Here is a 27937-nt window from a genome sequence, read left to right on the forward strand (position 1 = left end):
TGGAACAAGATTTATATCTCTGTTCACCCCCCCCCTTCTTTGCAGCTTCTGCTTGTCAGTTCCTTAAAGTTCAGCTGCATGTATTTTGCTCCACACACACACACACACACACACACACACACACACACACACACACACACACGTCTCTGCTGACAGTTGATTTAGCCTGCCCCTATTCCTGTGTCACAAGCGGGACCCTCTTTCTTTTACTTCCTGACCACTGGCTGAGTGAGTTCCCCTCTCTGTTACACTACTCCCGGCAAGGCCTTATCCTTTTCACCTGCCCTTAACTACGAAGCACCTATAGAGAAGCACTCTCTCACAACACCATTACATCCACAAGTGCCTGTATATAGTGCTCCTTTCCCAATAAAGTGAAGAAAATATAACAGGACTTTGTGTGCTTTGGAAAGGGGACTGAGTTGAAGCTATCTGGGTCCATTCATACCATAGACATGACCCTGGGTCCAGAATACAGAGACATAAATAGAAAAAACGTAAACAAATAACAAACCTAGTGACACATTGTAATAATAGCTTTCTCAGAAGGCACTGCTATCTAATTGTCATAATAAAGCACTTGGAATACATAACCAATGTTAGTATAAACGCTATAACACATTCAAATGTGTGTATAAGGCCATAGATAGAACAAGCTCTCATTCAGCAGTGCATAAGAGAAAACATAATATCATAATAATACTGATATTAAAAAATGAACTTTGCAAGAGAGATATAACACAAACAAGAACTATACTAACATATACAGGCATACCCCGGTTAAAGGACACTCACTTTAAGTACACTAGCAAGGACATATCGTCCAATAGGCAAAGAGCAGCTCACACATGCGCCTGTCAGCACGTCCTGAACAGCAATACCGGCTCCCTACCTGTACCGAAGCTGTGCGCAAGCGGGGAGACTATTACAAATGCGTTATTTACATCAGTTATGCACGTATATGACGATTGCAGTACAGTACATGCATCGATAAGTGGGGAAAAAGGCAGCTCTTCAAATTAAGTACATTTTCGCTTTACATACATGCTCTGGTCCCATTGCGTACGTTAATGCGGGGTATGCATGTATACAATAAAATAGACCCAAAACAACCATAATAATTCACCATATAAGTGCAAAATAAATAACAAATATAGCATGCAGTATAATGGTGTTGCAAACAATACAACACCACCACACTAGAACATGCTGTGCAGCAAAAAGATACAAAATATATCTAAAAACAACAAATGCTGCAAATATTAGATAAGGTAACAGCCTGATCATGGCTGAATGATCAAATCAATATGACTCATTTTCTATACATATGATATGAACAGGAAAATACAGCATTTCCACATGTAAAAGGACCAGGCAGTCCTCGGTTATCCAACACAATGTGTTACTCAAAATGGCGTTGGATAGCGAAACGTTGTAAAGCGAAACACATTTTCCCATAGGAACACTGTTTAAATGAAAGGTTCCGTTGCTAAAGGCATTTTTAACACTAAAATACACAAAATATTTTACACAGGCAATAAGATATGCAGCACATACATAAATTATATAGTGTATATACTGTATTATATATATATATAACATAATAAATAATATATTATATAGTATAATATTATGTAGTATAATATTATATATATACGCTCTTACGACGCTTTGCAACGTTGTTTATGTGAATGTGTATATGTGTATATATATATATATATTATATATATATATATATATATATATATATTATATATATATATATATATATATATATATATATATATATATACAGTGTTCGACAAATCACCCAAAAATCTACTCGCCCAACCAAAAAATCTGCTCGCCACCTAGTCCCGCCCCCAACTCCGCCCCTAATCCCGCCCCTAGTCCCGCCCCCAACCCCGCTTTAAAATAAAATATATAAATAAAATACATTTAATAAATTCCTTGTCAGAACATTCGTTTTTGACAAATTTATTTATTGTATTACATTATACTACAATTAGTCCTTGTTACGTATGTGTGTGTGTGTATGTGTGTGTAAATGTCGGATATAGAAATAAAAGCCACAGGTGAATGACTAGTTTCCTGAACCCCTTAACCAGTGTCTGGATGCCCCCGCTTCACAATATCTAAAGCAGAAATCCCACCTGGGATCTTACCTGATCCGCAGTCCCTCAATGTCCAGGTACCCTCATTCTCGCAATGTTATACATTGGAGGGGATGTGTTCCCTACCTGTCTTCTGGGTTAGGGGGGTTCCGATGTCTTCCGTGTGAAGCTTGAGTTAGATCTGGAAGAAAGCAGTATAGGTTATTTCGGTGTAGTATAGGGCAGTTAAGATATATAGGGTAAATAAGAGATCCAGATCCAGAGTGTGAGAGAGTGTGGAGGAGAGAGAGAGTGTGGGGAAGAGAGAGAGTGTGGGGGGAGAGAGAGAGTGTGGGGGGAGAGAGAGTGTGTGGGGGGAGAGAGTGGGGGGAGAGAGAGAGAGAGTGGGGGAGAGAGAGAGTGTGGGGGAGAGAGAGAGAGTGGGGGGAGAGAGAGAGTGTGGGGGGAGAGAGAGAGAGTGTGGGGGGAGAGAGAGAGTGTGGGGGGGAGAGAGAGAGTGTGGGGGGAGAGAGAGAGTGTGGGGGGAGAGAGAGAGTGTGGGGGGAGAGAGAGACAGTGTGGGGGGGAGAGAGACAGTGTGGGGAGAGAGAGACAGTGTGGGGGAGAGAGAGTGTGTGGGGGAGAGAGAGAGTGTGGGGGGGGAGAGAGAGTGTGGGGGGAGAGAGAGAGTGGGGGGAGAGAGAGAGTGTGGGGGGGGAGAGAGAGAGTGTGGGGGGGGAGAGAGAGAGTGTGGGGGGGGGAGAGAGAGAGTGTGGGGGGGAGAGAGTGTGGGGGGGAAAGAGAGAGAGTGTGGGGGGGAAAGAGAGAGAGAGAGTGTGGGAGGGAGGGAGAGAGTGGGGGGAGAGGGAGAGAGTGGGGGGGAGAGGGAGAGAGTGGGGGGAGAGAGGGAGAGTGGGGGAGAGAGAGAGAGTGGGGGAGAGAGAGAGAGTCTGGGAGAGAGAGAGAGTGGGGGAGAGAGAGAGAGTGGGGGAGAGGGAGAGAGTGGGGGAGAGAGAGTGGGGGAGAGAGGGAGACTGACTGACTGGCTAGGTGACTGACTGACTGACTGAATTGGGTGGGTAGGTGACTGACTGACTGGGTAGGTGACTGACTGACTGACTGGGTGGGTGACTAACTGACTGACTGGGTGGGTGGGAAGTTGACTGACTGACTGGGTGGGTAGGTGACTGACTGACTGGGTGGGTAGGTGACTGACTGGGTGGGTGGGAAGGTGACTGACTGACTGACTGGGTGGGTAGGTGACTGACTGGGTGGGTGGGAAGGTGACTGACTGACTGGGTGGGTGACTGACTTAGGTGACTGATTGGGTGGGTGGGAAGGTGACTGACTGACTGGGTGGGTAGGTGACTGACTGACTGGGTAGGTGACTGACTGACTGACTGGGTAGGTGACTGACTGGCTGACTGGGTGGGTGACTAACTGACTGACTGGGTGGGTGGGTAGGTGACTGACTGACTGGGTGGGTTGGTGACTGACTGACAGTGTAGGTGACTGACTGGGTGGGTAGGTGACTGACTGGGTGGGTGGGAAGGTGACTGACTGGGTGGGTGGGAAGGTGACTGACTGGGTGGGTGGGAAGGTGACTGACTGGGTGGGTGGGAAGGTGACTGACTGGGTGGGTGGGTAGGTGACTGACTGACTGGGTGGGTAGGTGACTGACTGGGTGGGTAGGTGACTGACTGGGTGGGTAGGTGACTGACTGACTGGGTGGGTTGGTGACTGACTGACAGTGTAGGTGACTGACTGGGTGGGTAGGTGACTGACTGACTGGGTGGGTAGGTGACTGACTGGGTGGGTGGGAAGGTGACTGACTGGGTGGGTGGGTAGGTGACTGACTGACTGGGTGGGTAGGTGACTGACTGGGTGGGTAGGTGACTGACTGACTGGGTGGGTAGGTGACTGACTGGGTGGGTGGGAAGGTGACTGACTGACTGACTGACTGGGTGGGTAGGTGACTGACTGGGTGGGTAGGTGACTGGGTGGGTAGGTGACTGACTGACTGGGTGGGTAGGTGACTGACTGGGTGGGTAGGTGACTGACTGGGTGGGTAGGTGACTGACTGGGTGGGTAGCCACACACACACACACACAATGTCTGTCACACACACACACAATGTCTGTAACACACACACACACACACACACACGTTAGCAGCACCCAGACTAATAACACATACACCAGATAACCACTAAGACCACTACATGCACCCCTCAGGGGTAAGAGCAACACCTTTAGGACCACTTGCATGCAATGAGTGACCCGACTCACCTCCTTGATCTTGTCCCTCTGCTTCCTCACTGCTGGGTCCTCCGGCTCCTTCCCCACCGCCCCCACCGGCGGCCTGAACACCATGCCGGGCAGCTGCTTCCCTGCCCCCGCCGCCCTCGCCTTGCTGTCCTGCGCCAGCCTCTCCTTGTCCCTGCGGACGTCCCTGGGCTGCCGGTGGGGGGTGCCCTTGGCCTCCCTGAGCGCCCTCTCGTGCTCCTCCCGGATGCGGGCCAGGCTGCCTCAGAGCTGCTGCTGCTGCTCCTCCCCGGCGGGCTGCGCTGAAGCGGGGGCTGCTGGAAGAACACGACGCTCAGCAGCTTGGGCGAGTCCGGCAGGAAGAAGATGGCCCCGAAGCCTCTGAACACCAGCAGCAGCTTCTCCCCATAGCTTCCGCGCCCCCCGGGACCCCCTGTCTGGCAACAGGCTGCCGCCCGGCATCGCTCACACGGCCACCAGCTCCACGCTAGGACCTGCGGCGGTGGCGAACCGCTAAGACTCGGGAGGGGGGACACGTGTGCAGCTGCCGGACTCCGGTCCAAGCCACTAGAGATTTGTAGGAGGAGGGAGGGCGCGCGGGTGTATCGCTGCTCGGCGGCGCACCGCTATGACCGGCACATGTGTGCTCTTCTGGGGAGTAGCGAGACCTGTGTAATTACATGGGAGAGCGACACCTTCCAGCAGATATGTGTAATAACACCAGGAACAGAAATGCTTCAGATAATGGCTGCTACTCTAAATTTGAGCGCGAGCAGGGAAAATTAAAAAAAAAACACGTGCGCTGCTTGGGCGGCCATAAGGAGCTGCTTGGGCCAATATTTACTCGCCCGGGGGTTAAATCCACCCACCCCGGGCGTGTAAATGAATAGGATTGTCGAACACTGTATAAAAATTAACATAGGTATGCATTGCACAGCGTTGGATAAGCCATTCGTTGTAAAACGAGGACTGCCTGTATTGTATAAAGATGCACAATGTAATTCCAACCTACAGGTTGCCTAATTTTAGATACAATATGTACGATTTTGAATCTCGTACCATTATAACCTGTAGATATATATAAATGAAACAATAATGTAGCGTGATTAAATGATACCATAATATTAAGTATCCACGTCCATCCCCCGATGTACCCTGACAACCACAGCATAGACTAGGAACATATGTAAGTTATGGCTACAACAGACTACATCAGGGATCAAAGTGGTTTGAAATCTAAAGAGGAAAGAAGTAACCACCAAACACATGATCATACATACTGTATCTAACAAAGATATTATCCATAAGTAAACTCACTCTAAGGCGCAATCCAACCTGGAGGGATGAGTACTAATATGTAACATGAATATCATAAGACCATAAATCTTACTATGGAAGGACACAAAATCTACTATCTATAAAAAGTGTGTGAGTTCCAATCCACATTGATACCCATCAGGTGCAAAGAGTCCAAGCTAAATATCCAGAACATTTCTCATTTGTTGAGCCTGTTCAGTCTGTCCCCTTTCTGAATGGGGGCCGTGAACATGCCCAACACCCGAGAAAGTGAAGCCCCGGATACCACCCCATGGACATTCAACAAAAATGCCTAGAGACTGGGTATAAAAGATTACCCTTCTTAATAGCACGGACATGTTCCATGACCCTCTTCTTGAGGGGTCTGATCGTCCGCCCTACATATATCTTCTGGCAACCACATCTAAGCATATATACGACATGGCTTGTGTTGCAAGTAATGAATGTCTGCACTGTCTTAGGCCGCGCTTATAGTGCTGGCGACGGCGACGCGACCAATGACGTCACCCGTCACCATCGCAACTGGCGAAAGTTGTAATTTGATTTTTAGCGACGTCGCTGGCGACAAGGCTATCAACCTCATCCAGCCAGCCAGCCTTGAGGGCCTGGCTGGCTGGCCTCTCTGTCACATGGAGAAGAGACAGGCTCCACACCTCCACTCGGTTGGAAGGGTGGGAGAGAACTAACTAAATTTAGCACTGCCTCTCTGAGGAACCAGAAGGGGAGGGCTCAAGGTCTGTACCTATACCTGATAGGCTATACACAGGCCATGAGTCACCACCATACTTCAGTCACTCAGAGAGGCGCATGAGGGGGAGGGGAGTCAAAAAGCCCACAAGATAGCCTGTCACAGCCTAGACTGCTAAGGACTTATGTGAAGGGTGAAAAAGAGAGGTAGAATAGACTAACTATGTTACATAGTATTATATTTTTAAGGAATAGGTCTTTGTTCCCAATTTGACTATAGATCCCGTAAAAAAATTTCTAAGTGTTTTCATCATTCCTTTTTTTACATTATTCCCTGTAAATTTATATATTTTTCTGTATCATTTAATATTTTCCAGGATATTCTACGTGTTTATATAGGAATCAGGCCCGCCAAGAGGAAGCCTCAATACACATGTATGCAGATGACACAATCCTATATGCACACAGCCATAGCCTCTCTGACCTTCAACACATACTTCAGTCTGACTTTTTGAGACTCGAAAACTGGATTTCCCAAAACAAACTGTTTTTAAACACTGACAAGACTGTAACAATGGTATTTGGGACCAAGACTAAATTTTTAAAGCTTCCAGCGACTGATCTCCTGATTAGAACCAACGCTAATACCACCCTAACACCTGTCACTAGTTTTAAATACCTGGGCTTATGGTTTGACTCCCACTTAACATTCGGGATGCACATTGATACCCTGACAACCAAGACCTATGCCAAACTAGGGGTACTTTACAGGAACAAATCCTCCCTAAGTTTCCTGGTCAGAAAGCGTATTGCACAGCAGATGCTAATGCCAATTATTGACTATGGAGACATAGTATATGGCTCGGCTCCTCAAACCCACCTTAGCAAACTTGACATCCTCTACAATTCAATTTGTCGTTTTGTTCTCCAATGCAACTACAACACACATCACTGCGAAATGCTCAAAGAACTACTGTAGATTGGTCATCACTAGAGTCTAGGCGCAAAGTTCACCTTTCCTGTCTCACCCTCAAATACTTTCTGGGCAAGCTACCCAGCTACCTGAACAAGCTCCTCATCCCTACCACATGCAGTACCTATCACCTGAGATCAGACTCCAAAAGACTGTTCATGGTCCCAAGGCTCAACAAAGTATCCGGACGTTCCTCCTTCTCCTTCCGTGCACCCCAAAACTGGAACAACCTACCAGAGACTCTCATAGCCACCACCAGCTTAAGTTCTTTCAAATCTAAGGCTGTCTCACATTTTTACCTGGTCTGTAACTGTTTCATACGCTCATAATATATATTTTCTTTAACTGTGCACGCAATGTCTTGTATATATTGTATACCCTGTTCATTTATGTAACTGTATTTGTAACCATGTATTATTTGTCTTACTCTGTGCCCAGGACATACTTGAAAACGAGAGGTAACTCTCAATGTATTACTTCCTGGTAAAATATTTTATAAATAAATAAATAAATAAGGGGGGGACAAAGGGCACTGGCGTCCCGGGCCCGTGTGTCAGGGGGGCCCGGAATCCCGGGCCCCCTGCGCCAGTTAATTTAAAAAAGCTTCCGGTGCACCAGCGGAGAGGGAGGCCTGGCGCATGCGGGAGCAGCGTCGGGGAACAGGTGCTTGCCCCACAACATGGCGCCCTCCCCCCCCGCAGAAACGTCACCCTCACCCCCCCCGCAGCAACGTCACCATCCGTAGTGCCGCTAGGCTGCTCCAGCCCCCGCACCAATCACCACCGTGGCGCCCCCCCCTCCCAGCACCGCTAGGCACCGCAGGGCCCCCGCAGTGCCGCCAGGCAGCTCCTGCCCCCGCAGCTCACAACTGTGTACCCCCCACCCCCCCCAGCGTCGCCAGGCCCCCGCGGTGCCGCCAGGCTGCTACCGGACTCCCCTCCAGCACCGTCATCCCCCGCGGCCGGCAGCCTTCCCGCAGTACGCCAGCCACCGGCCCTGCCCCCCGCAGCAACGGGCTCCGACGCCCCCCCCCCCCCCAGTACAGCCAGTCACAGCCCCCTCCCCCCCCCAACAACCAGCCCTCTGCAGCCACCGGCACACCCCCCCCTTCCCCCCTCCCCAGCCACCAAGCCTGACCTGAGACCACCCCCCAGGTAAGTCTGATTTTTATATATATTTGGGGGGCGGGGGTTGGGGTATTTTTTATATGTATTGGGGGGGGGGGGGGGTTGGGGTATTTTATGTATGTATTGGGGGGGGGTGTCGAGTATTGCGAGCGTTCGGGTATTTAATATATGTATTGCAAGGGCTGGGGTATTTAATATATGTATTGCGGGGCTTGGGGTATTTTATATATGTATTGGGGGGGGGGGGTTGGGGTATTTTTTTATATGTATTGGGAGGGTCTCGCATATTTTAGCATTGTGTCCAGTATTTTTGGACAAGCCACCTGGCAACCCTAGCTTAACTAAGTATGGTAAACCCCATCCTCATTGCTTCATTGCATAGCCAGTTAACCAACCCCACACTGATGAGACCCATTAAGGTCGAAACGGCTGTCTGTGGGTGAGTTTTCTGGCTAAGCATCTTAACCCTGGCTGTGCTTAAAGCTCTGACCATGCAGCAAGCTTAAGCCTATAGGGAACCATGTTAAAAATGGTTTTGAATCAAAAGGTGACACTGTGTAACCATTTGCAAGTCATTTCCCAGAATCCCTTGCTGCAGTGGAAGTGCTGTGTGATAATGGTAAAAGGCGGGGTTGCAGACCTGTCTTAGACATGCAAATGAGCATACAGGAATATTTCCATTTGATCTATATCTATATATATCTATATATATACATACATACATATATATATATATATGTAACGGGTATTCCCCCATCCCCAATTGCATATAGAGTGCATGTGAGGGGGAACCTATATGTTACCAGGTGTGGTGCGTATACGTGCAGGTTCACAGGAGGCCCGAGCCTCCGCTGATGGGAACCTGGTGTGCTTCTCTGGAACGTTCTCTCGTCGGTCAGCGCCTCCACCTATGTAGGATTCTAGGAGTGTAGAATGTACCCCACACAGGAACTCACCCAGAAACCACATACACCAGGGTTATGGCTAAAAGGTTTACTGAACGAGCAACACAACACAGAGTATCATACTATAACAGTGCAACATCATCAGCATACACAACCATATATATGCCACCCTCTGCCACTAGCTGGCAGCTATAACCTTGCCCCTACTGGGCTATACCCTTACACCCCCTTCCCAACCCCGTGTCCAGATAGTCCAAGCCCACCCAAGTGTGTGAACAGGCCTGTCACATGTGAGTAGCAAGGTAAAGTTGGTGCACGTGTGGAAGGTTGTAAATACCTGCCCAGGTGCTCCGGCACCTGGGTGTCTTCGCAAAGGGTCTACCGTCGCCGCTTGGTCCAGCGCTGATCTGTACCTCCGCGTGGGATGGGGTCCCGCCGGACGTCCCACCGTAAGGACAGTCTCTGGATCAGCAACACAGCTTACAGGAACATGCAGCAAACCCTTTCACTGGGTCCCTGCACTAAGGAACTACACAGGGTCTCTCCCTGCTCTAAGGAACTGCACAGGGTCTCTCCCTGCTCTAAGGAACTACACAGCTGAAGGGGCACAGGGTCCTTACCTAAGGGCCTGTCCCTATGAACACCCACCCTCACTAGTGGGGAGTCAGGGCCTCAACTCTAGCCCAGGGGATTTCTGGCCTAGGGCAGAAGCTCGCAGCCCCCCTTCCTTCCCCCCACTGTCTCCTTAGCCTAAGGCCTCGTTCAGGGTGCCAGCTGCAGGACTCGGAGGGATGGCGTGAGGGAGGCAGTGCTGCAGTTTGCTGGGCGATATGTGTTTATCCCCCAGCAGACTTTTCAGCATTGGGGAGGGGGCGGGGTTACACACAGCAGGGTAAGTATCCAAGTTGCAGTCATGAAATCATTCTGAAGAATGATTTCATTGGCTGCCTTGGTCCCTGTGACGCTGCTGCAGCTCCAAAAAACGAAATTTTCGTTTATTGAAACTGTAGTCAGCTTCAACTCCTGGCTTCGGAGACAGGGCGGTTGCTACCTTGAAAACCAGTATTCAAATTGAATACTTTGTTTCTCACGGCAGCACGCTCTCCCTCCGAAGCCAGCACCCTGAACGAGGCCTAACTGATTCATGTGCTTCACAGTCTGCTTCCTGACTCTGCACACAACAATGTATCCTTCTCCAGCAGGAGAAGTTGCAAGCTCTATTGGCTGTCTGGCTGCCTGTGACCAAGGTGAAAGGGCAGTCCCCAGAGGCTGCTGGGAATTGTAGTCCTTTATGGCCCTCTTTAACATTGGGGCCGCGTGCGCGCACTATAATGGCCACCGCTACTCTCCATGGAGCCTGTGCAAACCTGTAATGGCCGCCGCATCGCCCTAACTGCGCATGCGCGACTTCTAGGGGTCCCTGCACTATGGAACACCTCTTGTGCCAGTTCTTCCCACAATAAAATGGCCACTGTGTCACTCTCGCGTGGACATAACAAAGATGGTGGTGCCCTGCCTCCGACGCCACCGGGAGACGCGATCGCCCCCGCAACTGCCTTCTCACACACACACGAGCCAGGAGGAGGGGAGACAGGATAGAATGAACCAGCGAGCACTACCAAAATCAGCTGAGTGGATTGTGGGGGGATATTGTGGGGGGATGAGGTGGGGGGATGAGGTGGGGGGATGACAGGGGGGGGGGATGACAGGGGGAGGGAGGGGGAGGGGATGACAGGGGGAGGGAGGGGGAGGGGATGAGAGGGGGGGGATGAGAGGTGGGGGAGATGAGATGGGGGGGATGAGATGGGGGGGGATGAGATGGGGGGGGATGAGATGGGGGAGATGAGATGGGGGGGATGAGATGGGGGGGATGAGATGGGGGGGATGAGATGGGGGGGGATGAGATGGGGGGGGATGAGATGGGGGGGGATGAGATGGGGGGGGATGAGATGGGGGGGGGGGATGAGATGGGGGGGGATGAGATGGGGGGGGGGATGAGATGGGGGGGGGGATGAGATGGGGGGGGATGAGAGGGGGGGGGGATGAGAGGGGGGGGGATGAGAGGGGGGTGCCGGCTGTTTAGCAAGCCAGGAGTGGAGACAGGGCAGAGGGAACTCACCTGTTAGTCTGAAGAATGGTCTCTGTCGGAGTCGGGGAACTGAACAGCTGCGGGCAAGTTATTGAAATGAAGTGATTCCTCCTGTCCTGCTGTGACTGTCTGTGTCCTCCTGTGTTCCCCTCCACAGCGTGCTTGACCAGTCAGCTTCTTCCATCCCCCCCAGATGCGGGGCCGCGAAGGTGAGAGAGTTGGCGGAGTGCCCAATTGGGCGGAAAACTAGCGGACCTGGCAACACTGGCTCAGGAGACTGGCAATGAGCAAACTGCTGCCCTGAATATCTTGTGGGCGGAGCTACAACACTTCGGTTTCTGGCCTCTCCGCCTTTCCATAGTCAGCGGGTCACGTGACCAGCCGAGCGGAGACAAGCTGTTTACACCTCAGTGGGAGAGCGGCCGCTGCCGGGCCCGGGCTCCTGTCAGAGGCTGCGTGACGAGCTCGTACACCGCTGTGTGAGTGCTGCGCTTCTGTTATAGGCGTATTATCCCTTTCTCTGCCGGAGGAGGCCCGTCAGCATGAAGACGCTGCTATTGAGGGGGTTTGTGCTTCTCTTGTATAGCAATGTGTATGTCGCGAAACAAATGAGAACAGGAGTGTGAGGCTTGTCTGCCATTGTCATCTTGGTTCAGTGATGGCCTATGAGTGTGTAGCTGGGCATAGCCATGCCAACTGCAGCCTCACCGCGCGCTCATCAGCGGTCCTGGCCCGAACCGTACAGTATCTCCATGCTATGCTGACTGTAGCCTCTCGGTAGCCCCCGGGAAAGTCTGTCACCGCGCAGGGCCTGCGGGGTACAGGAGAGGGAGGGGGGTACAGGGCCTGCGGGGCTCAGCCTGAGGCAGCGCGCGGGGTACAGGAGAGGGAGGGGGGTACAGGGCCTGCGGGGCTCGCAGCGCGCGGGGTACAGGAGAGGGAGGGGGGTACAGGAGAGGGAGGGGGTACAGGGCCTGCGGGGCTCAGCCTAAGGCAGCGCGCGGGGTACAGGAGAGGGAGGGGGGTACAGGAGAGGGAGGGGGGTACAGGAGAGGGAGGGGGTACAGGGCCTGCGGGGCTCAGCCTGAGGCAGCGCGCGGGGTACAGGAGAGGCAGGGGGGGGGGGGGGCAGGGATGCGAGGAGGAATCCTATACTAGCATCAGGTGATCGGATATCGGCACTAGCAGAGGCTGGCATTGAATATAGGACATACAGTAACGGTGCTGGGTCTATAGACCCTATATAAACTCTATAGACCAGACCCCACACTCACGGTGGCCCATATTTACTAAGCAGTGCTATTCCACAAGACATCCTAATCACCCATTTACTTGAATGGCCGATGAGCTCTCTTCCGGTGTCTTGTGGAGTAACACTACTTAAAAGATATGGGCTAGTCTCTGCACCCTCACGTGTGTCTGTATACAGGGGTGGGGGGGTGTTTCTTATCTTATTAAACTTAAAATAAATGACTATTGTTTGGAAATACAGATTCTTTGTATATAGTTTACAATTAATTATTTATTCTAACAGTATGCGGGCCCCCTCATGTCGCTCTCTCCCTTTGCGCTCTGTGCGCTCTCCCTTTGCGCTCTGTGCGCTCTCCCTTTGCGCTCTGTGCGCTCTCCCTTTGCGCTCTGTGCGCTCTCCCTTTGCGCTCTGTGCGCTCTCCCTTTGCGCTCTGTGCGCTCTCCCTTTGCGCTCTCCACGCGCACTCTCTCTCCCTTTGCGCTCTGCGCGCGCTGTCTTTCCCTTTGCACTCTGTGCGCGCTCTCTCTCCGCCTTTCGCGCTCTCTCTCCCCCTTTCGCGCTCTCTCTCCCCCTTTCGCGCTCTCTCTCCCCCTTTCGCGCTCTCTCTCCCCCTTTCGCGCTCTCTCTCCCCCTTTCGCGCTCTCTCTCCCCCTTTCGCGCTCTGCGCTCTCTACTCTCTTTTCTCTCTCGCCCTATCTGCTTGCTCTGCTCTCATGTCTTTCTTTTCCCTCTTATGTATCAAATAAGCTTTATTGGCATGACGAAAGAGCATTTCAGTATTGCCAATGTGTGAATAATAGGGGGTGGTGTACAATGATTACACATTACATGAATTATAGGGGGTAGGGTATAATGATTATACGGTACATGGGTAAGTTACACACAGGGATGTGGGGGTTAGTGGGCGTCTCCCAGCCTGTGGCAGGTGCTGATATAGTGTGCAGCCAGTTCTGCTGTGGTTTCATCTCTCCCCTGGGAGCATCACTATTTTTTTGTTCTCTTCTATATTATTGAAGTTCTGGATAAGAGCTGTGAGTTTCTCCAGGTGGGCACTCCTTACTTCAGAGTACTGTGTGCAATGCAGTAGGAAGTGTGTTTCATCTTCTATCTCTCCTAGCTCACATCGCTGGCACAGTCTCATCTCCCTGGGCTTCCAGTTCTGTCTGTGTCTACCTGTTTCTACTTCCAGGCTGTGGGCACTCATTCTGTACTGGCCCAAGATCTCTCTGCTTTGAGTCTTTTACCTTCAGTAGGTAGGGTGCCAGAGTGTATTCTTTCTGTAGGCTGTAGTACAGGGGTGGGCAACCTATTTTTCAATGTAGCCACAGGTGTGGCGAATTAGAAGTGAAAATAGCCACACCATGTAAAAATTGAGGTATTATGTTGTGCATGCGAAAATTTTAAACACACTGTTTGAACAAGTTTATACATTCTCAGTGCCGTTCTATAGTGTGTGCGCCCGTGCGTGCACGTGACGCATGCTTTTTGTGTGTATGCTGTGAGCGAGTGAGGTGCAATGTATGTGTGTGTTATAAATACGTTTGAAATAAATAAAGAAATACTTTAATAAATTATTTATTAACATTGTACATACACGCACACACACATTTCAGTGGCGGTAGCGGCGCAAAATCTTTATTTTCCTCATCTTCCCCCTGTCAGAACACTCACTGCCTTGCGCGTGGCACCATTATAGAAAGGCTGACTAACCTCAGCCAACTATAACTGCTGCGCGTACGGCGCAGCAAGCGCACGGACTATAGAACGGCCCTCAGACCGCAACCCTCCTTATCCTCTCACGCCACCACCAATACCCTCCTCATCATCATCTCCTCACCATCTCATTTAACCCCCCTCAACACCTTCTCATTTAACCCCCCTCATCACCATCTCCTTTAACCTCCTCATCACCTCCCCCCTGCACCCTTCATCTCACCCCTGCACCCTTCATCTCACCCCTGCACCCTTCATCTCACCCCTGCACCCTTCATCTCACCCCTGCACCCTTCATCTCACCCCTGCACCCTTCATCCTCCCCCTGCACCCTTCATCCTCCCCCTGCACCCTTCATCCTCCCCCTGCACCCTTCATCCTCCCCCTGCACTCTTCATCCTTCATCCTCCCCCTGCACTCTTCATCCTTCATCCTCCCCCTGCACTCTTCATCCTTCATCCTTCCCCTGCACTCTTCATCCTTCATCCTCCCCCTGCACTCTTCATCCTTCATCCTCCCCCTGCACTCTTCATCCTTCATCCTCCCCCTGCACTCTTCATCCTTCATCCTCCCCCTGCACTCTTCATCCTTCATCCTCCCCCTGCACTCTTCATCCTTCATCCTCCCCCTGCACTCTTCATCCTTCATCCTCCCCCTGCACTCTTCATCCTTCATCCTCCCCCTGCACTCTTCATCCTTCATCCTCCCCCTGCACTCTTCATCCTTCATCCTCCCCCTGCACTCTTCATCCTTCATCCTCCCCCTGCACTCTTCATCCTTCATCCTCCCCCTGCACTCTTCATCCTTCATCCTCCCCCTGCACTCTTCATCCTTCATCCTCCCCCTGCACTCTTCATCCTTCACCCTCCCCCTGCACTCTTCATCCTTCACCCTCCCCCTGCACTCTTCATCCTTCACCCTCCCCCTGCACTCTTCATCCTTCACCCTCCCCCTGCACTCTTCATCCTTCACCCTCCCCCTGCACTCTTCATCCTTCACCCTCCCCTGCACTCTTCATCCTTCACCCTCCCCCTGCACTCTTCATCCTTCACCCTCCCCCTGCACTCTTCATCCTTCACCCTCCCCCTGCACTCTTCATCCTTCACCCTCCCCTCTTCATCCTTCACCCTCCCCTCTTCATCCTTCACCCTCCCCCTGCACTCTTCATCCTTCACCCTCCCCCTGCACTCTTCATCCTTCACCCTCCCCCTGCACTCTTCATCCTTCACCCTCCCCCTGCACTCTTCATCCTTCACCCCCCCCTGCACTCTTCATCCTTCACCCTCCCCCTGCACTCTTCATCCTTCATCTCCCCCCTGCACTCTTCATCCTTCATCTCCCCCCTGCACTCTTCATCCTTCATCTCCCCCCTGCACTCTTCATCCTTCATCTCCCCCCTGCACTCTTCATCCTTCATCTCCCCCTGCACTCTTCATCCTTCATCTCCCCCCTGCACTCTTCATCCTTCATCTCCCCCCTGCACTCTTCATCCTTCATCTCCCCCCTGCACTCTTCATCCTTCATCTCCCCCCTGCACTCTTCATCCTTCATCTCCCCCCTGCACTCTTCATCCTTCACCCTACCCCTGCACTCTTCATCCTTCACCCTCCCCCTGCACTCTTCATCCTTCACCCTCCCCCTGCACTCTTCATCCTTCACCCTCCCCCTGCACTCTTCATCCTTCACCCTCCCCCTGCACTCTTCATCCTTCACCCTCCCCCTGCACTCTTCATCCTTCACCCTCCCCCTGCACTCTTCATCCTTCCTCTCCCCCCTTCACTCTTCATCCTTCATCTCCCCCCTGCACTCTTCATCCTTCATCTCCCCCCTGCACTCTTCATCCTCCCCCCTGCACTCTTCATCCTCCCCCTGCACTGTTCATCCTTCATCTCCCCCTGCACTCTTCATCCTTCATCTCCCCCCTGCACTCTTCATCCTCCCCCCTGCACTCTTCATCCTCCCCCTGCACTGTTCATCCTTCATCTCCCCCTGCACTCTTTATCCTCCCCCTGCACTCTTCATCCTCCCCCTGCACTCTTCACCCTTCATCTCCCCCCTGCACTCTTCATCCTTCATCTCCCCCCTGCACCTACCAGATTGCAGCGCGGCGGTGACTGGCGGGCGGGCGGCAGTGACAGACGGATGGGCGGCAGTGACAGACGGATGGGCGGCAGTGACAGACGGATGGGCGGCAGTGACAGACGGATGGGCGGCAGTGGGGGCAGACGGGCGTCAGCGCGTCACGCTGAAGCGTGTTCGGGGGGAGCGCATCACGCTGGAGCGTTCTCGTTGGGGAGGGAGCGCGCATCATGGAGTGGCCTCGGAGGGGAGGGAGCGCATGTGTCACGCCACTAGAGAGCGCTCCTTACCAAGGAAGGGGAAGGGGGGGTGTTTGAGGGGGCCGTTGCGGGTCGCACAGAGTGTCCCGGCGGCCCTGTTCGCCACAGTTTTACTGCCAATTCACCACAAGTGGCGAATGGCGACAGTGTTGCCCACCCTGGCAGTAGTAGATCTCCAGCTTCTTTGAGCGCTGGACATCATTTTCCCACATAGTCACATAATTCTCCTTCATTTCGCTGGCGATTTGATTTTTTTTTTCCGGCAGACTGTTGATCTGTGTGGGGTTTTGTTCTTGGAGTGAGAGGATAAGTTGTTTGATGGCACAGGGTTTAGTGAAGAGGTCCTGGCTTTTCATTGCTCTGTAGCAGTACGACTGTGGATGGCTGCTTAGGTGAGCCCAGAATGTATTTCTCTCTTGTACTTAATTTTCTCTTTGTGTCTCTTCCTGTATCCTTTCCTTTTCGTGTCTGTTTTTACCCCTGTGATTTAACCCTTCCCCTCCCTCTCACCTTTCCCATTCTGTCTCTCAGGCTGCCGCTCCAGCCCCGCCCACTGACTGAGGTTTCACTGTTACGGTAGGGGTAGCCGGCCTTCATAAATAAAGGTGAAGCCCGGCTGGCTGCCCCTAAAACCGTATGTCAGGGGTTGAAGTGTCAGCTCTTGAGTCTAGCATTGTACCCTAATATGTTTCCCTGTACCTATGTTCCCATTATACTGTTCCCTGCAGAATTAAAAGCTACGGATACCATGTGGGGTTAGGGATCCCTTAGGAACTAGCTGCAGGAAAGGGACGTTGGGAATGGAGGTTTAAGGGCGGATATTGGGGGGCAACTAATAGCAACTCTTCTGAATCTGAGTTGCAGAGGCCTCACGCGATCCCCCGGCATTTCACTTAAATGCCTCGGGGTAGAGCACGCGACCCCCCCACCCCCCCAAAAAAATCCCGTGCCCCCCACTTTGCGCACCTTAAGTCTATGCAGTCAGCCCGGGCATCTACATACGTGCCGAGATGTCTGCATAGACATCGGAGTTCAAAGGAGGGAGGATGTCCAGAGGTAACCAAACCATTTGGTGAGCGAGGAAGGACGATTTACCAGGTCAGGAGAGCAAAGGACACCCCATTGGGATACCTTTTTGAGAAACTTCCAGACCTGGTGGAGCCTGCCCAGCGGGTGGCAATGGGTTAGCTGGGGGAAGATGCCGCTGTGACGTTAGGGGGTAGCCAGCCTTCATAAAAAAAGGTGAAGCCCAGCTGACTGCCCCTAAAACCATGTCAATGGCTGGTGTGTCAGCTCTTGGGTCTAGTAATGCACTCCGTTATGGTTCCCTGTAATTTTGTTTCCATCCTATTGTCCCCTGTAAGCTCCATAGCTAGGGATGCCATGTGTGGTTAGGTTACCTGGTAAGAGATGGCTGCAGAACAGGGACTTTTGGAACGGGAGTCTAAGGATAGATATTGGGGGGCAAATAGACTTACTGGTATTTTACACGCAAATCACGTATGATTTGCAGAGACCCTTCTGTTGATGAAGACGGGTATAACATCTGTTTCTGGGACGGTGTTAAATGACAAAGGGGCCAATCCCATATATAAAGGACATGCTGCAACCCTATTCTGACCACTGGTAGGTATTTTGGTATTTTTGGAAGCCGTGGAGGGGGAAAGTTCACTTAACTGTAACTTGGACAGATAAAATATATATACACACGCACGTAGTTTGGTTATATTCTGTATGACATTGAATATGTGACATCGCTTTTTTCACAATTTTCGAAAACGTATCCTCGATAAAAGATGAATCTTATGGGTTTTTTTTTTAATGAATCCGTTCTGTAGTATTAGATAAGTGACTTTTTTTAAATTCAACTATTAATGCCATTTTTAATGAGTTTTAATTTACTGATTATACTTTGATTTCTGTAGTAGGTTTTAGCACACTTCCCAAGCAATGCAAGCTCTTGGTAACATTTTCCTGTTTTTGATAATTTCCACATTCCCCAGCAGTTTTGGCTGCAAACTGTAACATAGATAATGTTACCTTCGTAATATCAGGATACATTGTAGCTGCTGAGTTACACTGACTGACTGATGGATTGATTGGAACTTAAAGGTGGCTGTTCTGTTAGGCAGACAGACAATCAGGATTGTGACAGATTTATAACAGGAGTACCAAACAACGATTGTCATCTTATGTAAGCATGTAGAATTCTACATTGTCACATGCTTTATATATACAAATAAGAAAAAAGGGAGAATGTAGTATTGCTGCTTAAGGCTGCGTCCATAGAACTGCAGCCGTGCTGAGGCGCGCGGAGGCTGAGGGAAAGCGGGTGCTTTCCCTGGCCTTAGTCCGGGGCGTGTCGGGGGGGGGGAGGGAAACCGCTCACGTGACAGGCCCTGCGCTCCCTTGAGCGCTTGAAACTAAAATTTGTATAAGACCTACGCTTCTGCACGCTTGCGGAAGCGTGCACGAGCCCCTGCTAAAGCCGCTCTCATTGCGGCTGCAGGGGCTCACTGGTAAGTGAGAGCGCGCCTCAGCACGGGTCAGCGCCTAAGCGCTGACCATGCCCGAGGCCTTAAGTGCTCAGATTTAAAAAAAAGACTGGACGAATCCTTCCTGATACAATCATGAGTAAAAGAGTCTGGTTTCCTGACCCTATTGAAAAAGAAGAGGGTCAGGATGACGTGGTGTTAGCCACACACTGTGCTCTAATTGGCTTAGAGTCTGGGGAGTGTCTGTTCATAGATAACTATATGTAGAATGTGCATCAGGTTTCTGATAGCACTCAGCTGTCTACTGTAAATAAATGTAAGTAGATGAGTTTAAATATGACCTGCAAACCACAAATGACTACTGATTTACACTATTTTTATACATTTGCAAACAAGTAGCTGATTTGTAACTTTATTCTAACTTGGTAACATTACCGTTCCTCTTTATTATTGTTGCATTTGTAGTAGTAATCAATACATAGTACATGATTTTCATTACAAACATTTACTGTGGATCACTATTAAAAGTAGCATAAGTAATTTACCATAGCCAGATTTCACGGGCCAAAAAACAAAAATGCATACAGTACAACATCCAAAAACTTTAAATACATGAATACTTGTAAAAATTAACTTAAAATAGTTGTAGAAATGAAGACCATTGACCAGATGCATTAAACTAGTGCAACACACAGTCCTCAAGAACTACCAAAAGGTCAGGTTTTCAGGATATCCCTGCTTCAGCACAGGTGGCTGTCAGCCTCTGAGCCCCATTTGCTGACGCTGGGATATCCTGAAAACCTGACCTGTTGGTAGCTCTTAAGGACTGCAGTTGGCCACCCCTGCACTAAACCATGTAATGGCATGGGTTACTAAATACACTAATAATGTTGAAGTGAATGAAAGCAAACCCTCTTGTTAAGAACGTCTTGTCGGGTCAGGCAATGTTATGCATTTTGACCGTGTACGATTTAACAAAAGCACTTCACAGAAGACTGCATTCAACAGGACACTCATGTTACATTTGCAATGTGTGCAGTGCATGCCCATTGAGGTCACGTTCACTGATAATCTGATGGGCGATGAGACAAAGGAAAGGCTCTTGTGACTCGTGAAATTACATTGACAGCAGTTAAAAAAAAAAAAAAAAAAAAAAAAAAGTTGGGCACTGCAAAAATGAAATCCCTGTCCTGATCAAGAACCGGGCTGTATTACAAAGTTACCGAGTAACGAATCAATTTCGTGTTAAATTTCCCCTTCGTGATATTGCAAAAAGTTTGTTCTTGATTTCAATGGCGTTACTCAGGATATTAAAGAGTATTGGTATAGCGAAGCAGACATGTTTTACTGGCCCTAGGGGGGGTAGGGAGCGCTGTCTCTTAGAACTGGCATAGCTTTAACGGAATCAGACATTTGGTCATGGCTGTTTTGCCGTGACCACGTCTAAACCGGCGTTTGACCTCCCAAGGACCCTACACAGCCACCGCTTGACACTCAGTTGCCGGCCACTTCGCCAGTAAGGTAAGTTTAATTTTAAGGTTTTTTTTTTTTTTTAAACGGTTAAGGATACGGTTTTTAAGGTAAGGGGTTGGGGGTAGTGTTAAGACTAGCAGGTTTTAGGGTAAGGTTAGGGGTGTACCGTGGCGATGTTGCCGGTGGAGAGATGTCTCTGCGGCGAGGCGAGTGGTGGCTAAATGCCAATGGCGACTTTGTCGCTGAAAACCGACTGCGACCAAATGTCCTAGACCGCGGGTTTAATATGCTTTCCAGCGTATCTATACCACGTCAGTTCACTTGCAGATTTTGGGGGGAAATGTGCAGTATTGCACAATGCTTTCTAATTACATTTAATTCAGACAATCATTTTATTTTTTATAATCTGATCTGTGTGTGCAGTGTTTTATAGCATACTAATAAAGACAATGTAACAATCAAAGCAAGTACATATACATTAAACAGATAGGAATCGCAGCCATATAAGAAACATTTTAGGACGAGAAGCACTGGTGAACCTCTTGACTTCTAGCTCTTATCTCAAAAGAATATTTTCAGTATAATACTGGTTTATTAAGGGTATATTTTATTGATATTACTTTTGTTGGTAATTTACTTACATCAGGTTTCTAATGATTGTGCCATGTGTTGTATACTATTGTGCTATTCTGGGAAACCTGGTAGGGTTATGCAATATATATGTGCATTAGGTATTGCAATGCAAACAGGGAGGATGAGCAAGTCGTTGTGTGAATGGCTAGTATAGTTATTGTTGCTTCAGTGAAGTTTTGTGGGAGGCTGCAGTAGGTGTGATGGGGGGGTAAAATGGTCAAGCCTACAAATGTAGAACATGAGTATAGAGAGTAGTGAGATCACCGAAAATTGTCCTGTAATATTCTCACACACATGAAGTTGCTGGAAAATCCCTGAGGTCCACCTCTTGTCTAACACTTTCAGTCCCAAATGTGCCCACTTGAAATGCTGTGCGTCCCCCTCATGCTGTCTGCAGAGTTATACTCAGTCACATGACCCCCAATAAAACAGTCTAATTGCATTACAGACTGGATAATTGGCACACTATTTAATATAACTTCACCCCAACACCTAACATACCAGATTAAACAAAAACCAGTTCAGGAAGGGGGTTGATTTTTGATCAGAGGGGTTCTCGGGTGAAGTAAATTTGTTTAAGATACTTTAGTTGATATGCCCCATATTCGCTAGTGATTTATTCAGGTGTGCATAATATTTATTGTTGAAAATTGGTCACACTCATTCTGAGACTTTAAAGCACTTAATTGAAGCAAGATTATTATAAAACAGCAACTTGTAATCATATCACAATCAAAACATGGGTAGTGTATTAATATCAATTAATCTTTCTGTAGTACAAGTACATCACTGTTTAATTAAGCACTAACCCATAATGCAAGCCACCGTTCATTCTATAACTCAATATATTGACGTTTCAATAATGTGACATTTCCTCTACTTCCACTTCTAACATGTGCCTAAAATTTTAGGTTATGGTTATTGGCTTTTCAAATTTAGGGCTGAAGGTCTAACTCTTATGAGCAAAGTCGCTAATGCCACCTTCTATACAATGCAAGCTGATTTCATCAGGTGCTTGCTGAAAACAGATGAATGTCCCAGTAACCAGAGTTGAGATGCTATTAAATACACACTCGCTATTGAGAGGCCCTACAAATATTATTTTACAAAAATATTTCTCCAAATTTGAGACCCACTGGAGGATTTCCTGATGTAATATGACCGGGGGAGAAAGATAAAAGTAAAATCGGCTTTAAAAAATATATGAAATATATAGACAAGCCAAGTAAGACTGAGGCTTTAAAAGGCCTTTGTGCAATTACTGGCACCAGGGGTCCTCCGTTTTGAAATGCACAGGGGAAATGTGTTACAATAATGAAAGTGAATGAAGTGCAAATTGCACTAATTTGCATATCTGTATCCAAATGGCTAATATCAACACTTTGGCTGCTTGTCTGTATGAAAAGTGTGATGCTGTGTGTGTCTTTTTTTTTGTTTTTTTTCCTTAAATACAAAGAACAGTTGAGTAAATCTCCACTATGATTTAAATAAGTTGGTTTATTGTCCATTGTTTCGACCTAAAAAAAGGTATTTTTTTCTGTTTTTATTAATTACCGAAACATTGGTCAAATAAGGTGGTTTATTTCACCATTCTATTCTGGAGTTCCACGCAATTATCTTTTTTTTGTATACGTGTTGCCGTTTAATCAGTGGTGGTGAGCTTGACAGTCTCATTGTTACATAGCCTTATGTATTGTCACAACGGACACCTGAGAAACTGTGACTTGTGTGTGAAAATGGTTAATACTGTCTGCTGACTTACGGGGTCTCTAAAATGAACTAGGTCTCCCCAAAAACCATCCCACTACACCTCCATTCGCTACCTCGACCAAGAATAATTTCAGGTTATACTTGCAGAGTCATTGGTCCCTGTTTACATATGTTTCCGAATAATTTAACACAAAACACAATGTAGCAAAATGTGTCCTAAAATGCAGTTAATCTCTTCAAAAGGTGTTCGATTCATTTAGAGCCCAAAGACCATGCTTATTCAATTTTAGATTTAATATACAAAAATATTAGTGCTAGGTTATAGAAAAAAGAATATTAAAGAAACATGTAATATACAAATGCAGATACTGTAGTTCATAAAATAGGGTAAAACGTCAGAAAACCTCCATATGTTGCCACATAATATCAGGTTCTTTAAAGCGACTTCAAGGTTAAAATGAGACTCCACGTGTGTATTGGCAAAACACACCCTCTGTTAAATTCTAATTTCATTTCCCAGACAGGCTTTTTATAAAAAATAAAAAAACACTGTCATAGGAATAGAATGAGCCCATCTGGGGCGTGTCCTTAACTCTCACTCAATCTTTTGACATTTATGATGGGACGACAGTCTTTATTTTTAAACTTAAAATATCTGAGTAACAACTATCCTATAACTTCTCCCCATAACTCCTAGCAATATTACCCACATTATTGCATTCGGGTGATCAACATACATGTTTAGACATCTATCTTGTAATTTTTTTGTATCAATTTAAAAAGTTGCATTTGTCAGAAATATATATTTCATATTTTGGGAGGCACATCATGTGAATTATGTTGTATTTTGTAAATCTGTAAGGCAAATGCAAAATCAACTTTGTCCCTTTTGGCTCAGGAGAGGCAATAATGTTTTACAATCTGCCTTTGAGGACGTGCCTGGCCGATCAGTGTGTCTCTATTTTCTCTCCCATTCAGAATTGCCCCATACATTTCAATCATGTGGAAAATTTGATACTAAATCATTTTTGCAGGATTAATGAAAAACGGCCACCTTTATAAATATTGTAATGACCATTTAGAACTTTGGTGTAGCAATTTTAATGACACATTAGGAAGAGCAATCTTTCCTTGTGCTCATATGAAGCATGGTTGCCCAACTTACATATATAACTATTCCAAGTATCTTCTGACTGATATACCAAGCATATGGGTAGCTCTGTTGGCTGGTACTATACATCTCGGATACACAGACCGTGGCCCCTCACAGACACACCATAACACCCTCATAATGTAAGTTCTCTCTAATTGCCACATAGGGCCTCATGCAGAGAGCAGCGCTATTTACAATCTCGCCATTTTCCGGAGAAAATCGCGCTAAAAACAGCTGAAAATGGCGAGGTAGGAAAAAAGCGCCATTTTTTTTTTCTATTTGAAAATCTCGCTGCGCGGCTGGCGAGAAATTACATCTCGCCAGTCTGAAAAATATCCGAATTCAGAAAGGCGCGCTCGCCATCTAGCGGCTGTTTTTGGTGCGATTTTCTCCAATTTTCTCCGCCAACTAAAGTTGGCAAGAAGCAGGAGCTCGCCGGCTATAGGGAAACAAAAAAAAAATGCGCGATTTTTTTTTTTCCCTTTCAGCTGCGCGCATCTCCTCATTTACAATTCTCCACATGCAGTAATGCTAAAAATAGCGGATTTTGCCCATTTCTGCATATGGAGAATAAAACTCTCCATTAAATCTAGTTTTTCTAAAACTCTCCAATTATTTCTTCCGCTGCTCTCTGCATAGGCCCCATAGAATGTAAGCTTTTTGGGTCAGAAACTCGATTCCTTTTGTTACTTTCATGTCTGAAGCGCTTATTCCCATTTTGTATTATATTATGTCACGTGTATTACTGCTGAGAAGCCCTATGTTCCTGAATGGTGCTATTTAAATAAAGATATACATACACTTTTTTTTCTGTACACACAGCTGTGTATGTTTTCAGTAACAACATTGACATTCAAATGAACAGTAACTGCTCAAAAAAATATATGTATTTACTCTTTGGGAAAAGACCACACGTTTTTTTTTTTTTTTTTTATATTCTGAAATTAAACCGGGAACTGTAGACTTTACCCCCAGCTGGCATGTAAAATCAACTTCAAGTAGAGTAATGAATTCATTTTGTCCTGCCTCCGCATTAGATTAATATATTAGAGCAGGGGTGTGCAAACTTTTCAGTCTGCGCCCCCTTACCTTAGTAACAGTGAACCGTGACGTTCACAAATCCAGCGCTCAGAGGTTAATCTCTGGAAGATGGGTAAAATCCTGTGTTGCCATGAAACAGGAGAGACCGCCATGCAGGCTGACCTCCAAATGTAAATGTAAACACGTGAGTTAACGAATAGTCTTAGGCAACTGGCTTAAGTGTAAACTCTAGTGTTGTTGATAATAACTCACGGTTGTAAGGAGGGTCCGGCGGTCTCTCAGGGAACTTGATAATCTCCTCCGGTCCTCTTCACCACGATCTGACTGCGACTCCTCCGTCGCAATGGGTGATGGGATCTCGGCGTTGTCTGTGTCCAACTGTTACCCCAGCAACCCGGTGTGCTACCGATGATGTCTTGGATATCTGTAGTGCTCCTTCTGCAGGAGGAAAGATCGATGCACCGCCGAAAATTAATGCAGAGGCTGATTAATGTGACTTAGAAGAATCTTTATTGCAGCATGTAAACTGGAGCTCTGGCGGATCCTCTAACGCGTTTTACGCCGAAGCGCTTTGTCAAAGAGCTTTGACAAAGCGCTTCGGCGTGAAACGCGTTAGAGGATCCGCCAGAGCTCCAGTTTACATGCTGCAATAAAGATTCTGCGCCCCCTTACCTGTTCACCGGCGTCTTTTGATGTCATGTGACCCTGCGGCGACATTTCACGCTGCCTGAAAAAAAGGTAAGGGGGAGTTAGAGATCTCCCGCCCGCTCCCCTGTTTAATTTAATTGCTTTTGGGAAGGGCATGGGGCATCTGTTAGCGCCGCACTCCCCCTCCTCACCCAGAAAATTTTGCGCGCCCCTGCATTTGAGTACATGTAGAATTTTTAGAATATGCAGGACATCCCCTCATCAGCATGTCCTTGTGTGTTGGGAACAAATGCTGCTCCTGTTGTCTGAGCCTGTTAACACTGTTAAATTACAACACTTTTTTATTTGCATAGGGAACCAAAAACACAAAGTTGTTGTTCTGTGCTAAATGAGGCTGCCACTTTAAGTTGTACTACAAAATATAAATGTTAATGTCACTGCTAACTGTTGAATGTCCCTTGAATTGTATTTTTTCTCATTTCAGATAAGACCGTAAATTCTTGTGGCACAGCCAACAAACCAATGAAAAAAAAACATACTGCCAAGTGATGTCGGTATTCTTGATTTTGGATACATATTTGTACTTGTTGACTACTAAAAGGAGTATCTTGAGGAAACAAGATTTCAGGCATATATATTCCTGTTGTAACAATTGTAATATTTACTCAAAGGTCAGCTTTATTCGTCTTTTTACACCATTTCAGCAAAGTAAACAGCTGTACAGAAAAGCTGGAGACGGGACGGTGAATGTGAATGGTGTTAAATATGAGCAAAGTGTTTTTTCTCGTTCCAGAATTTCTAAACTTAGCACATCTTCTTTAAAGGGAATAATAGCAGCAAGCACTTCTATGTCCCGAATTAAGAACACTTTTGACTCCTTCTCCAAGGCTGTTTCTACCACTCATAATGAGTTGATTGCACGTATTTTACGCCCAAAGCCAAATCCCGACGCTGTAGGGAAGGAAGAAAACCTCCAGATGAATCTGGATAATGCAGCACAGTCTGAAATTACTGATATTAAAACTTTGGAAAACTGCAAAGATCCTCTAATTACTGAGAATTCGGAATCAAAGTGTAAAGCAGATGCTACCTCTGTTGTAAGGAACGGCTCTCAATATTCCCTCCCAAAAAGCACCGATCCGAAAAGTAGCCTGTTCCACGCCAGCTATTTTACGACAAATTTTGGGGAGACTTACAGCTTTTTGGCCAATCACATCAACTGGTACTTTGGTGGTGAAACCAATATGGAGAGAAAAAAACCCTCAAGGGATGAACTGAGCAATAAGGACTCCCCAACTTCAGCTGTGCTAGTAGCAAATGATGCTCCATCTTCTGCCAAGAAGAGTTTCTCACACTTTATTACAAATCCATCCAATAGCATGCAAGCCTTTGTGGATAACTACTTTGGTGGACGGGTTCCGAAGCTACGAACTGAAACCAAAAGCGCCTCGGAGGCAAAGAGTGAAGAAGAATGTAGAGGGACCGAGGACAAAAGTGACCAGGAAACCAGCAAGGAGAGTAAAGAGCCAGAAGAGCGAGCAAAGCGGTTGTCTCTTCAGAGAGAAAAGGTGAGGTCACATCTGTTCTCGGTCTCTGTAATTTATTGATGAGCAGCACATTGCAGTCTGCTTGTTGTTTTTCTGAGATTGGCTACTTTGTAATAGCAGCATTTCCTCTTGCCTGATTATTTTGTTTTAATAAATGCAGCAGCCTTTACAGCAATGCAATTACAGTATCTAACCTGCTTCTATCCGTTCTTCTGTGATCAATCGGTGAAGATCCTGCTTCCCAGGGCACGCAACATGGCAGTCTATTTCAAAAGAAGTGCATTTGCTTCCTAACTCATTGCTATAGCAACACAAGTAAGCTTCATGCATTAAAAATCATTACAATAATGCAGTATTTTATACTATACAAGGGATTTAAGCTTTTTTCATTTACATTTTGTTACTTATGAGGGTATTTATTTTTAAAATGTTTTACCAGGAAGTAATACATTGAGTTACCTCTCGTTTTCCAGTATGT

The 27937-nt window shown here is 47.7% G+C and overlaps 1 protein-coding gene across 3 annotated transcripts in view; it reads left to right on the plus strand.

Annotated features, from left to right (window-relative positions):
* The first annotated feature begins 11786 nt into the window (after positions 1-11786).
* Positions 11787-27937, plus strand: part of PNPLA8 (patatin like domain 8, phospholipase A2) — a 56208-nt gene continuing 40057 nt past the window's right edge. The window contains exons 1-2 of one of the 3 annotated variants that reach the window (XM_075600037.1): positions 11787-11934; positions 26397-27480. In XM_075600037.1, the coding sequence (XP_075456152.1) occupies positions 26461-27480 (1020 nt within the window). In that variant the 5' untranslated portion in view covers positions 11787-11934; positions 26397-26460. Of the gene's footprint in view, positions 12021-26396; positions 27481-27937 lie in introns of those variants that run through there. The other 2 variants (XM_075600039.1, XM_075600040.1) reach the window with 2 other exon arrangements.

The sequence above is a fragment of the Ascaphus truei genome, chromosome 5, assembly GCF_040206685.1.
Source record: "Ascaphus truei isolate aAscTru1 chromosome 5, aAscTru1.hap1, whole genome shotgun sequence".
Classification (NCBI taxonomy): domain Eukaryota; kingdom Metazoa; phylum Chordata; class Amphibia; order Anura; family Ascaphidae; genus Ascaphus; species Ascaphus truei.